The following is a 14,142-nucleotide window of genomic DNA, read 5'->3' on the forward strand; positions in this document are numbered from 1 at the left end:
GTGTAAGAAAGTGGTCTAGTTTCATTCTTCTGCATGTTACCGTCCAGTTCTCCCAGCACCACCTGCTAAAGAGGCAGTCTTTTTTTCCATTGGATACTCTTTCCTGCTTTGTCAAAAATTAATTGGCCATACATTTATGGGCCCAGTTCTGGGATCTGTATTCTATTCCATTGGTCTATGTGTCTGTTTTTGTGCCAATATCATACTGTCTTGATGATGATGACAGCTTTGTAGTAGAGGCTAAAGTCTGGGATTGTGATGCCTCCCATTTTGGTTTTGTTCTTCAATATTACTTTGGCTATTTGGGGTCTTTTGTGGTTCCACACAAATTTGAGGATAGCTTGTTCTAGCTTTGAGAAGAACACTGGTGCAATTTTGATGGGGATCGTATTGAATTTGTAGATTGCTTTGGGTGGTAATGACATTTTCACAATGTTTATTCTTCTGATCCATCAATGAATTCAGTAAAGTTGCAGGGTACAAAATCAATGTACAGAAATCAGTTGCATTCCTATACACCAATAATGAAGCAGCAGAAAGAGAAATCAAGAAACTGATCCTGTTCACAATTGCATGAAAAACCATAAAATACCTAGGAGTAAACCTAACCAAGAATGTAAAATACCTATATGATGAAAACTATAGAAAACTTATGAAAGAAATTGAAGAAGACACCAAGAAACAGAGATATCTTTTCATAATGCAAATTTGACCTGAAAGCACAAGGGAGTTTTCCTTTGTACCCATTATTGATAATATGATGAAAACGTATTTTAAATCAATTTTTAGCTAGATCCGTGTGCTAGTGATGATCAAGATTAGCCTGTTCACCCCTAGAATCCTCCCCTTGGCACAATTCTTGGTACAAAGCAAGTCCTCACCAAGCATTTAGTGAATCAGGTAGATGCTGAGAAAAACAGCCCTCAAATTCCTCACAGGGGAAAGCATCTGGAGATACCCTGTAAATAGGGAAGTTTATAGATTAATAGATAGAAAGATAGGGATGCATGGATGTATGGATGGACTGATGAAAGACATAGATACATTTCTGTTTATTTTTCTATCTGCATGTGAATGGCCATTTCCATCATTTTAGACTGAGTATCAATGATTTACATATATATTTTTAGGCATTTGTTTTATAGACAAAATTTTTGATAAAGCAAATATTAAGCAACTTTTTATATGTTTATTGAAAGTTGTATCTTTATGTCTATTCCATATACTATTAACAAATAAGCATCTATAAAATTGTTACTTACAGTAAATATAAAACTTTTCTTCAAAGTTTACCTAATTCTAGTCATATCAGAAAAACTCATCTAAAATAAGAATACCTAACTTGTTTCTGTCCAGATATGGCTCAATATTTTTATCATCTTTAGATCTTTGATAAAAAATGAAAGTTAAGATTTGCTGTCAGACATAGGGATAAATACATTGTTAATTTAATTAAACAATTTTTAATTTATCATACACACCAATATATAAGGTAAGAATAGAATTTTGTATTCTTTCATTTATCTTATTATTTCAACATTTTGATTTGGACATTATCCAAGAATTGTAGCAATTCTCACTAGCGAAAACAGACGATCAAGGAGAGACTTTTTATTTAAATTGTAAGCACTCATCCTAGGCCTTATATGTAGCATATTAACATACTAACTCATATTTTGACATATGTGGGATCCTAAATTTTCTACAATTTCTGCTCGAACTGTTTAAAGTTAAAATGTTTGATGGAGGTTTTGATCTTTTTAGTAAGATATTTTCTTCTTTTTCCTAAGATCTGTTAACCCTAGCCAAATTAGCATAAAAAGACTAACTAGTGTGCTGTTAATGTTATTTTTTTATTATTGTGCACACATAATCTTTGCTATTTCTTTGATAATAAATTATGTTCAAATTTTTTGTAGACATATGCAAAACATGAAATTCTGATAGCCCAGATATGTAGGGGAACTGCTTTACAAGTGGATGTAACAACTATTAACTAACACCACAGCAATGCTTAAATCTCCTGGCTGAATAAATCAGTGGATGGATTAATGTACATTGTCTGATGGACTGTGGCTTCTGATCTTAAATTCTACCAATGCTATGGCTTTATCCTCTTATTTTTGACACCAGTTTAGACCAACAATACTCAAATAACTCACAGTTATTTTGTTTTTTTAAAAATAAATTTTAGGTTTAGTTGTTACTAACCATATGTATGTCATATGGTTAATACAAATTTACAAATATGTTTAATATTTTATTTAAATATAGATATTTTACATTTTTAAGATAGAAATATACTTATTCATGAAAATGTTTGCTATAGTGTTAGTTTTTTCTAACAAACAATTCTACAACCTTAGTGACTTAAAATAATTTTATAATTGTTTCTTTTTTGATTAAAATCTTTCATGATTACGTGTTGACTGGGCTCAGTTGGGCTACTCTTCTATTCGGCATGATATTGGCTGATGCTACAATCATCCGGGGTTCAATAAGCTTTAACATTTGCTGTCATTCTCTGGCAGAGCTGGCAGTTAGGGCTGCATTTCACCTAAGAGCTCAGCTGATGCTTCAGCCGGAGCACCAGGGTTCTCCGTTAGCTGGATGTTCTACCATGTGGCGGCTGGGGCTTCATCATACGGGAATCTAAGAGAGCGACTCAGAGAGGGCAAACATCCAATACAATGACTCATCAGGCTTCCAGGTGCATCACACCTATTAAAGTCACACTCACCAATGCTGGTCACAGCAAGGAAGGAGTGAAGTACTCAAATGTATGACCCAGGCGTGTGGTTCTTCAGGTGCCAGCAATGTGACGACCAGTACAATTGCACTTATATTTTAGAAGAAATTTTCCATCCTGAAATCATATTTTTGTATGTAATTATATGAAGTTATATAGAATATGTAATATATTCTACCCTCATTTTATAGCTTTACTTGTTGTCTGATAACTTTGTTTAGTGAATCACTTGGCAAATAACATAAAACGCTCAAGTCTTTCTACTCTTTTCTTTGGAGGAAGTTACTGAGGTCATGTAATCTGACTCCTTTTTCTGCCTGTAGGGGAGTCAGTCCTGTAGGTGTGGACCCTATTCACCAATCTTTGTCTGGAGGCACTGCTATTGTGGGTCACTTGGTAGGTGGAAACAGGAGCACCAAGAGCCACCAGGGATTATAAATCACAATAAAGAATTAATTTCTAGGGCCTCTGTGTCTAGGCCCATGGAAGCAGACAAGCCATGCAGATCTGTGGTAGTGTAAGCACTGAGTCCATGGAGCAAGTTCTTAGGAAAATGATTGATTTCTTTATATGTATGTTTTTTAAACCAACTCTCTTATATGAGAATTCTTGGAATTAAATTGTTTCAGGGTAGATAAGGTTTGAAGTGGAAACAATTTTCTCTCCATATTCTAGTTTATTACATACAACTTTTTGAAAAAAATATAAATAATTTTGGTGCTATAATGATTTCCTTTATAAGTCGTATTTTTAGTTACACATGAAATAGTTATAAAAATTGTCTGTGTTCTGGGTCATAAAGTAAACCTAGACAAATTTCAAAAGTTTGAAATCTCATAGGGCATGTTCTCTGATCAATAGGGAATTAAACTAAATTAAACTAGCGAATTAATCAGCTGTTTGTTTTTGGTTTTGTTTTTAAGTAAGCTCAATGCCTAATGAAGGGCTTGAATTCACCACCACAAGATCAAGAGTTGCATACTCTATAGACCAAGACAGTCAGGTGTCCCATGTTCAACTGTTTGAAGTTAGGAGAAACTTTGAAATGATGATATGTGACTCAAATTAAAAAATAATTTCAACTGAATGATAATGAAAATATGTATCAGATTTTGTGGGATGTAGCTAAAGAAATTCACAAATTTCTTCTATGTTATTTGATTTGCTTTCTAGCTGAATATTGCCTGTACAAATTTGGGAAAATGAGTATTCTTAATTTTATTTGTTACCAAAGTAATGCTTTTATACTTAAAAACAGTTTCCCTTTAAATATTTTAAGATCAATTTTTATCCTTAAAAATATATTTTAAAAAAGGCTTAAAATACTAATGGTACCTCAAAAGCTTCATTGGAGATTTTTGATGACACACTAAGTTTTGTTCTGTGACTCTCATATGCCTGCAGCAAGTTTTCATTTTATAGCCAATTTTAGCCTGTACATGCTGGCGCTTCTCTTGCCTGAGGTCTATAAAGTTTAATAGAGTCCCTGATACAGAGCTCACGCTCTGACAACAAAGGCCAAGGTGAGATGTAGGGAAGGCAGATAGCCTAAATACAAAAAGACAGTCAACTCCTTCCCCACTCCATCTTTTTCTCTTAAAAAAAAATAAACAGGAACCAGAAAAATAATTTTGTAACTTAGTGAAAATTGAGTGAACCCTATGCCCAACACTGACAGAGTTCATTGTTAATAATTGTTTGAGAAATTATTATACATCTGTGGAAACTCTCCTACAGTAAAAATGCCTTTATTTCATTTTAGGGGGTCACAATTTTGTATATCCCTAGGATGAAAGGTAAATCTATTGACTTCTTATTATAGAAAAATCAATTTAGAGTCATTAATGTGAAAACCAAAATAACCGCTCGTAGGTAATACTGTATTTGTGTATTTACTTTCCAAATACCTAGGAGAGCATGTGTGTATGGGTGGGAAGGAGTTGGATTGCTATTGTTTGGATTAGGTTTCATTTTTGAATTGCAATATGTAAATTTAAATTTTCACCATCATTAGATATGAATCAAAAGTTTGTTATTACCAAAAAAAAAATGTTATATAGCACTGAAGACAGGTACATCTAATTTAAAGGTCTGGATTTTCTAGAATGCATTAAATTTGTAAAGTTCCCTTTAGTAATTCTGTAAAATTATATAAATATTTTATATACACATATATGAAAGTGACATATATTTCTAAACAGAATGTTATTTCTAAATGTGTACCTAAATATAGGGCATACTAGCATTTTATTATTTTCCCCTGGAATGTGAGTATTTGAAAATTGTTCAGTATTTGAGTTTCACTTGAAATTTCATAAGTCTTCAGAAATTAATTACTACTTCACGTTGCTTATTTTCTCAGTTCTTCTGCCTTTTTGCCAAGTGACAAAGTCTGCTATGCAGACAATAGGTGAAAGAAATTCTATAGAGCTGAATAGAAATTAAATGAGAGGTAAAATATGACTTCAGAAAATGCTATTTAAGTGAAGTGATTGTGACAGAAGCCAGCCTGGATTTTACTGAAGAATGAATAAAGTGTAAAGAATGTTCACTTTTCACTGAAATTAAAGTGTATTATACGTCCTTACTTCTAAGGTTATTTTTACAACGGATCTTTCCTAACAAACAAAAAAACTAAACAATATAGTAAAGTTTCCTGTACTCATTACCTAGCTTCAACAGCTATCACCAACGTGTCATTCTTCTTTTAGCATTTCCCCTTCACTCTTTAAGTATTTGAAAGAAATTCTCAAATTCAAAAAAATCATTTTAGCTCAAAATATTTCTGAATTCATCTTGAAACAAACAACCAAACGTGATTAGGACTTTTTTTTTTAAAAAAAACATAACAATAATGCTATTATCAGTATTAACAAGAACTTAAATAATTCCTTATTAAAATCTAATTCCCAGGCTATATTAAAATATCCAACACGTCTCAAACATCTTTTAATAGTTGGTCTATTTGAATGGGGATCCAAATAAGGTCCATGCATTTTCTTGTAATGTTTAAGTCAAATTTATTTAGAACACTGACTTCCTAATTATTCATTATAACTGGGGATTTTGTATGTCTGTTTTGTTACTGACTTGTTGGAAAATTGAGTCAGTTATACTTTAAAATGTTCCACTTTCTGGATTCTACTATTTGATTTTTTGAGGTGTCTTCTCTCTCTATTCCTCCTCCTTCTTCTCCTACTCTTCTTCCTCCTCCCCTTCTTCTCTTTTATCCTTATTTTTTAAAAAAATCTTCTATATTTCAAAATGTTCATAATTTTAAAGATTTTGATGGCATAGCTTAAGTGTTTGTCTATATGTGTCTGTGTTTATTTATGATATTTTGAATTTATTAACTACAGCATAAAATCACATTTTTATTTGCTAGTAGATTATGATTCATAGTGGTTCTGGTTTTGGAGACACTCAAACAGTCTCTCATTTCACACAGATTATCTTAGCTGTCACAACCTTTCCAAAAATGATGTTTAAATGCATGTAACGTCTTATATAACATGAGTACAGAGAAATATAAATTTCAGATCTTTGGGGTCTTCTCAGCCTTCTCTTTTGTAACAACCTTCTTTGTTTTCATTAAACTGTAGGGGGGTTTTGTTTTGTTTTTTTCTTGTTTGTGTTTGTTTCTTTGTTTTAGGAGTCTGTGAGTTGAAAGTTTCAATTGGTGAAACACAAAAGTAGAAGTACAAACTAAAAATATATTTACTGTATCTTAAAAAAAACAACTTTGACCCTGTCTTCTTTTATATTTACTCTGCTGGACTTGTACTAACTTTTTCATTTCTGTATCTGACCCTGCAGGTGTAGGTTGAAGGCAAACAAGTGGTTTAATCATTCATTCTTAGGTGAAGTAAAGTCCATTCACCAAAGTATTCTTCAGGCTTTTGCCACTCAAAATACAAAATATTCATATGCAATGTATGGAAATCAGACTTTCAGGAAACTAAATTACTTTTGGCTTAAATTCAGTAATAATAACTTGCCCTCCCCCCACCCACTTCAATGTCTTGATGTACCAATCTCTTCCTTACAGTGAATCCCAAATAATTCCACTAAAGCACAATTCTGCTCATGTTGTAATTATTTTCCCCAGGCTTTCTTACTGGAACACAGAATGCTTTCCTACCCATCACGCAATGTATACGCTGATCAAAAACCACCCTTTCAGGCACTCTGCTCCTTGTTATGTCCCTGAGCTGAGCCACCCTTCACACTTCCTTTCCTCAAAGGTGGCCATGCATTTTTATTAGCACTTCAGTTCTCCTTTTCTTTCTAGCAAATTTGGGCTACACTTTCAGACCTGATTTAAAGGAGACTTCAACTGTGGGGAATTCCATAATTCTCCCAGATTTTAACCATTACTTAGGTTTCATTACCATAGTAGTTTGCTTATGTTTGTTTACAGAACCTCATTCAACAGTGGAAAATCGTGGTTTACATATCTGACTTTCTTGTGGAAAGAAATAATGATGCTCATATTTTGCTAAGTGACTGTGAATCCAACTAAGAGTCTAGGTATATTTTTTAAATACTTTAGAGTTTATAAAGCCAGGCATTGTGGATATTAATTCTTGAACACCTGCTCAAATAATTTAGGTTTTGGAAAAAATGCAGGTTTTTGTCATGGTGTGTCTTTGAAAGAGTTCATTCATATACTCAAAGTTGAATGTGATTAGGTTGTGCTACGTCCTATTTTTCTTACATTTTAGATATGATCCAAAAACAGACACATGGACCATGGTGGCTCCTCTGAGTATGCCCAGAGATGCTGTTGGAGTCTGTCTCCTTGGTGACAGGTTATATGCTGTTGGTGGCTATGATGGGCAGACATACCTCAATACAATGGAATCCTATGATCCACAAACAAACGAGTGGACACAGGTAAGAGTGATGCCAGCATAATTTACTTCAAATACAAGAATTTACTTCATTTACTTCGTTCCAAACTTCCTTGAACCCAAAGTGATTGATTCAGCCCATTGTCATGTTCATTTTGTAAAAAGTTCACTAAATTACATGTTTTTGTGTACTTTTCTATATATTTTATAATTTAATTAAATTAATATTAAAAGGTTATATTTATACTGCAGTGGGACTTCCACTTTATTATAATTAATAACAAGGGACAGGAACTGAATTTCAATTAGCTGAAACAAAAAAAATCAAAGTGGAATATATTGTTTCACAAAATCCTACTTTTAGCATATTTTATTTTATTTTATTTTTTATTTGTAAAGTTTTAAATTTATTTTTGAGATAGAGAGAGACAGTGTGAGCAGGTGAGGATCAGAGAGAGAGAGGGAGATACAGAATCTGAAGACAGGCTCCAGGCTCTGAGCTAGCTGTCAGCACAGAGCTGGACGCGGGGCTCAAACCCACGAACCTCAAGATCATGACCTGAGCCGAAGTCGGACACTTAACCGACTGAGCCACCCAGGTGCCCCTTGCTTATTTCATTTTAGGGATAACTGGAATAAGAAGATGGAAAGCTACAGAAATCAGCTTTCCGCCTTCCATTTTTGCTTTACTATCTTTATTAGGCCCACTGTTACCGACTGCAGAGAGCATTTACCATGGAGTGAAGCTGCTAGAAACCTAAAGTAATAATCCTCACAGCCATGAACAGAAAACAAAAACAAAAACAAAGCACTGGTTTTTCAATTAAAACCAACCAACAGACTAACAGCAAAGGGTTCTAAATGATCTTTTATGTAGAAAGCACTCACTTCTGGACAATCACTTTAACCAGGAAGATGAGGTAAAATAATAATAATATATATTATATATATTAAATAAGATGAAGTTAGAGTAAGGGGGAAAAGGACAAAAGCTCTCTTAAGTACTTAAAATGTAATTATGTAGAATATATCACATGCTCAAAATAGCATGGTAAATTCTGTGTAAGGGAAATATTTAGCTTTATGATAGAACTTAAGTGTGTTGGGTAGAGAAGTCTTCCTTCAGGAAATGGCATGTAGAATGAAGCCTGACACATGGGTAATAGTTAACCAGATAAAAATACCTGAATGGTTTGGATGTTATAATATGAGGATGGTTTGGTTTGAGGAACAGAATTTGAAAATAATTGCAGGAAGAACACCTAGCATTGTACTGGCCAAAAAAAAAGTGGTGAGCAAGGCGTTTGGAGACATAAACAGAGTCTATATGATGCAGGGCCAGAAGTCATGTTTTTAGAATTTTGACTTTGATATAAGGCTGAATGGGAGTTAATGAATTTTAAGCAGGGAAAGTAAAGAATCAGAATTCTGTTTTAAAATAATTGCACTTGATAGGACGTGAAAAACAGGAGAAAGCAATATTAGTCAGAGAAATCCGTTAGCAGGATATTTTAACAATCCACACTGTAGGGGTAGAAATCTTTTTCTTACTCCTAGGTTATTTGGATGGTCTAATAATTAAATTAATATAAGATAGATGAATGGAATAAAATTTTAATTTCATATGTATGGGAACCCCATAAAATATGAAAATCAAAGAAATGGCCAAAGCAGGAAGCTTTATTCCTTTTCAACAAAGTGATACATTTGTGATAAACTAATAAGACAAGAGATTTGAGTTTATGGTAGCAAATTGCTGAAGAAGTAAGAAGGTTTATTTATACAGTGTTCTTCACTCTAAATTCCCTATCTCTGGTCATAAGGATGATTTCTACAATCAGGGTACAGGGAGGGCACCTTTCACATGGGAGATTTATCTTCCTCTTTCAACGAGACCAAGGGTGGTCAGCAAGTCCCTTCTGTACCAGTGATGTCTGAAATACTTTTAATTCAAAGTAATCAATATGCCAGAGTGGCATATCCCAGGATGGCATACTCTACAATGCTTCACACTCAAGGTAAAATTGTAATGTGAACTGAGTATAATTGTGTTAGATGGAGAGATACTTATAGGACTTGATTATTCAGATGTAGGTTTGATGAGGTAAAACTAAAGGTCATGAATGTACCTTAGGTTTCAATCTTGAGTAATTTGACTTGAGAGTGGTGTCATTAATTGACACAGGAATCACAGGTGGAACAGCACCTTCTTGGAAAAAAGTACAGAGATTTATTTTTATAAAAACACTCATGCATGTACAGAGATGTGGATATAGACAGATGTAAGTGAAGCTGTTCACTCTATACTTTTTCTAGAAACTATGCCCAGGATTTCTCAGTATTGAATGAAAATTAGAGGGTATTTGGACAAGTCTTCAAAAATACTACTACCCAATATTCATCCCATTCCTATGAGTGGTAGAGCATGAGCAAATATACTTTATAAAAGTCCCTTCGATGACTCTGATGTGAAACAATACTTTAAAAAGAGGGACAATGGAAAATGTGTGCATTTTGGAGTCAGATACATTTCAGTTTGTATACATTGATTTATAGATTGTACCCTGACATTCCATTCAAATACCTGTCACGAAAATAACAATACATGATAGGATTATAAAGATGATATGGAGATCCATAAAAAATATTAATACAAATGAAAGGAATAGAAAAGTATCATATGGGAAGTTGCTGTGTGTGTGTGTGTGTGTGTGTGTGTGTCTGTCTGTCTGTCAGTCTTTTAACTCTTCAAAGGACTGGCAGGTAACAGTAAGTACATTTAAAAGAACTGTGGATATGGGTGGTAATTTCATATTTAAAGAGTGAAATCATGCTTTTTCTCAATCAATGATAATGTAGGTGATCTGAGGTTATTTTTCTCTTATCTGTTTTCTTATATTTTATTCACTTTCTTTTCAGTTTGGAATAATATCCTGTAATTTCTAGCCTACTCTGATATTTTTATGTGCATAAATTTTCTTAGAACACTGTAATGAAAATCTTGCATATCAAAATGCTTAAATTACTCAACTCTTGACTTACCTCTATGGAATAAATTTTCATTATGAAGTGTAAAATTATTATTTTTAATATATTTCTAGCCAATTTCATATTCAGTATTATTAAAAACATCTCAATTCTCATTTCAATGACTATCATAAGGTAGGATTTTTAAAATAAGCACTATAGCAATTGTAATTATGGCCTATTTATGACAAACTATTGAAGTTACTTCATCATATTTCTCTGTTTTGAATGAATGAATAACACATTTAATTCCACATAATATCTGGGGAAATAACTTCAAAATTATTTCAATAAGTGTAATACCTATTTCACCTGAAATATACTCCAAGATACCACTATGAAATATCTTCAGAAGTATGTCCATGCAAGCCCAGAAATAAATCTTTGCTGGAAACATTTCTATAGCATCTTTATGTCACTAAAAATCATTAAATATCATATTACTTGTATTAACAATTCTGTAAAGGATTGCAGGTCTTAACAACTTTAGTATGCAAATTATTGCTCTTTTGTAAATACCATTTTTATTGTTTCCATTTTTATTGTACTACTTGTGGCTAAATTGGGAAAATAGAAGCACATGTATTTATGATCTTAACACATCTGAGTGTTTTAAATGTATTACAATTTGTATACTGTTCTATGACGGTAAAAATTGTCTTAAGTTGTGTTCCATCTTTTTCAACAGATGGCTTCTTTGAATATCGGGAGAGCGGGTGCCTGTGTGGTAGTCATCAAGCAACCTTGACTGATTTTTATTTGGAGAGATTTAATTTGCTGGAGTGGTTATTTTTATAACAGAGAGCAAGAAAGAGAATTTCCTGGGATGAAAATTCAACAACAAGGATTTCTGTAGATTTACCTACTGATGTCAAAAGAGGTAGAATATCAAAGAGAATTATAAGAATCAACAATAACAACAACAACAACAGCAGCAAACACATCAAACTGCTATGGGAACAATGTCTGGCCATGTATTAGTTAGTTCTGGAATGGTTATTGGTAATTTGTTTTGTATTATTGTATACAATAACTAAAGTTACCAAAGGTTTTTCTTGAGCAATTAAGAGGAGAGACCAATATTTGTGACAGATAATTTCACGACTACAGTGCTTTCAATTGTTTTATTAGTTTGTGGCAATATCAAAGAGGTCAAAGACAGGATATTTTGTCTGACAGAAGCTGATTGGTTTACTATTTTCCTAATCAGACATGGTCATTCCAGGAGGAAGAATAATATTTTACTAAAACAAACACCCTTCTTCCTCATTTTCTCAACTATGAGGACAATTAGAGAAACAGATTCATGCCTGTCTCTTGCATTAAGAAAACAAACTGTTCTGCTAATCAAAGCTGTGTATATCATCAGAGTGGATGGTTGAATTTTATTGCAACCATATTAGCAATCCAAAGCTGGCAAACACAAAGGGTTGTTTTCATTAGGCTTATCACATTCACATTGCTTTGCTTTTTGAACACACTGAGCCAAAGAATCAGTACAATTATGGGCTTTTGCCTTACGTTGAGTTCAGTGTAAGCATGGAAGCTAATTATTCTGAATGTTATATATATCATTGCATGTTAAAGTCTTTTAGAATTTTGTTGATAAGAGAAACAAAAACAACTTAGAATTTTGAGAGAGAAATCTATGATCCATTCATTTGGAGTATTAATGATCATTGTTAGAAGGAGGGCAGCCTTCAGATTCTCATTCCCTACTTTTCAAACTTGTTACATTGAAATGCACATTATTTTATGCCCAATGTTTGTAATTGTTTAAAGCATAAAGTGGAAACATTACACAGTGTCCTTAATAGATTCATGTAAATTTTAAATATAATTAATAAATGATAGAAAATTTGCTTTTATCACTGTATCTTTCTTCAATAAATTTTAATTCAGATTTGAGTGAAAAACTCACATAAGGTTGGGGCACCTGGGCAGCTCAGTCAGTTAAGAGTCTGACTTTGGCTCAGGTCATGATCTCCTGGTTCATGAATTTGAGCCCAGAGTTGGGCTCTCTACTGAAAGCTAGGAGCCTGGAGTTTCCTTTGGATTCTGTGTGGATCTCTCTCTACCTCTCTTCCACTCACATTGTTTCTCTCTCTCTCTTTCTCAAAAATAAATTTCAAAAAAAATTAAAAACTGATAAAGTATACTGCAGAGATAAGACTCTTTTTATTGCTTGAGTTTTCAAAATAATCAAGGAGTATATATCTCTCTCAATATGTTTATTTCCTCTTAAATATTATTCTGACACCAAATAAAATCTTTAATTATTGCTTTCTTCTATAATCACTCAGTTGAAGCAATTAGCAATAGTGCCTACAAAACACACATCCCATAATGAGTGCTGGTAATTGTGCAGGAGCTAGGAGCTAGAAAATGTTAAAAAAAAATCCTCTTTGTGGTCAAGGTAAGCCATGGGATTGATTTTTATTGTCAGGTGTAGAAAAATGTTTGAAATCTAATAACCAAGGAAAATAGTGATAGTTTGTATAAAGGAAATATCAGGAAATCTAAATTTTCCCAACATATACATAGGATCAAATTTATTGGTCACACTTTATCTTGGAAAAATTATGCCATTAGAAGTATAAGACAGGAGGAAGTATCGATTTTTAAAAACTGTGGATAAAAAATGCATAGCGTGAAATTTATCTTAACCATTTTCAAGTTCATAGTTTAGTAGTGTTAAGTTTATTGGGTTTCTTCTGCCCATGTATTTTCTCCAAGGCATAGAATGTACAGAGAATATTTGCTAGCTGGAATAGACAATGTAATTTTGAAACTTTAAAGAATAGAAAAGATAAAGTACATATCTCTATTTTTTAACCAATAAAATTTTGTGGCAGTCATATTTAAAATTTGATATATCAATATTCTTACAATATTTTTTCCCGAGAAGGAATTTTCCTGATGCAAACTTGCTGCCTTAAACCTTCTATTTTCTATATGGAGATCACATTAGCCTACTACCACTGCTTATATTGCATAGAGTAAGTGTATACATTAACTGATCAAATGATGACATTGAAGAGCATTCTGGGCAATGAACTGATAAACCTGTATAAGATATGGAGAATGGAAATCGTGCCAAAAGGAAATTGTCCTCCAAGGTCACATGCTAAATAAGCCCCAGCCCTTATTACCTACTTTATCAAGACTCCAGTATAGTATTCAAAACTTGACTCTGTCAGTTGATAAATCAGCTCTGCTAAAGATCTCCACTTGCGGTAAAATTTCTGTTATCAGGATTCATGATTTTGCTCTTTAAATTAACAAGACATATTTAAATAAAGAAAATATAGGAAATAGCATCAATGAGGCTAGTTTTTCCAAGATAGTGTTCCATGTTTTTATTCATTGGCATCCCTGGAGCATAACATTTTTATAAATAGCACTATGAAGTCTTAGAATATTCTGCAAATATTTTCAATTTTAATAATGACCATTAATGAGAATGTTACAGAATCTTGTCTGAATCACCTGGCAGAAGAACCAAGTGGCACT

At 33.0% G+C, this 14,142-nt stretch overlaps 1 protein-coding gene across 2 annotated transcripts in view; it reads left to right on the forward strand.

Annotated features, from left to right (window-relative positions):
- Positions 1-12,497, forward strand: part of KLHL1 (kelch like family member 1) — a 336,973-nt gene extending 324,476 nt beyond the window's left edge. For both annotated transcript variants that reach the window (XM_029938429.1, XM_029938430.1), the window contains 2 exons: positions 7,474-7,645; positions 11,318-12,497. In XM_029938429.1, the coding sequence (XP_029794289.1) occupies positions 7,474-7,645; positions 11,318-11,377 (232 nt within the window). In that variant the 3' untranslated portion in view covers positions 11,378-12,497. The remainder of the gene's footprint in view (positions 1-7,473; positions 7,646-11,317) is intronic.
- Positions 12,498-14,142: the final 1,645 nt, after the last annotated feature.

This window comes from Suricata suricatta, chromosome 4 (genome assembly GCF_006229205.1).
Source record: "Suricata suricatta isolate VVHF042 chromosome 4, meerkat_22Aug2017_6uvM2_HiC, whole genome shotgun sequence".
NCBI lineage: Eukaryota > Metazoa > Chordata > Mammalia > Carnivora > Herpestidae > Suricata > Suricata suricatta.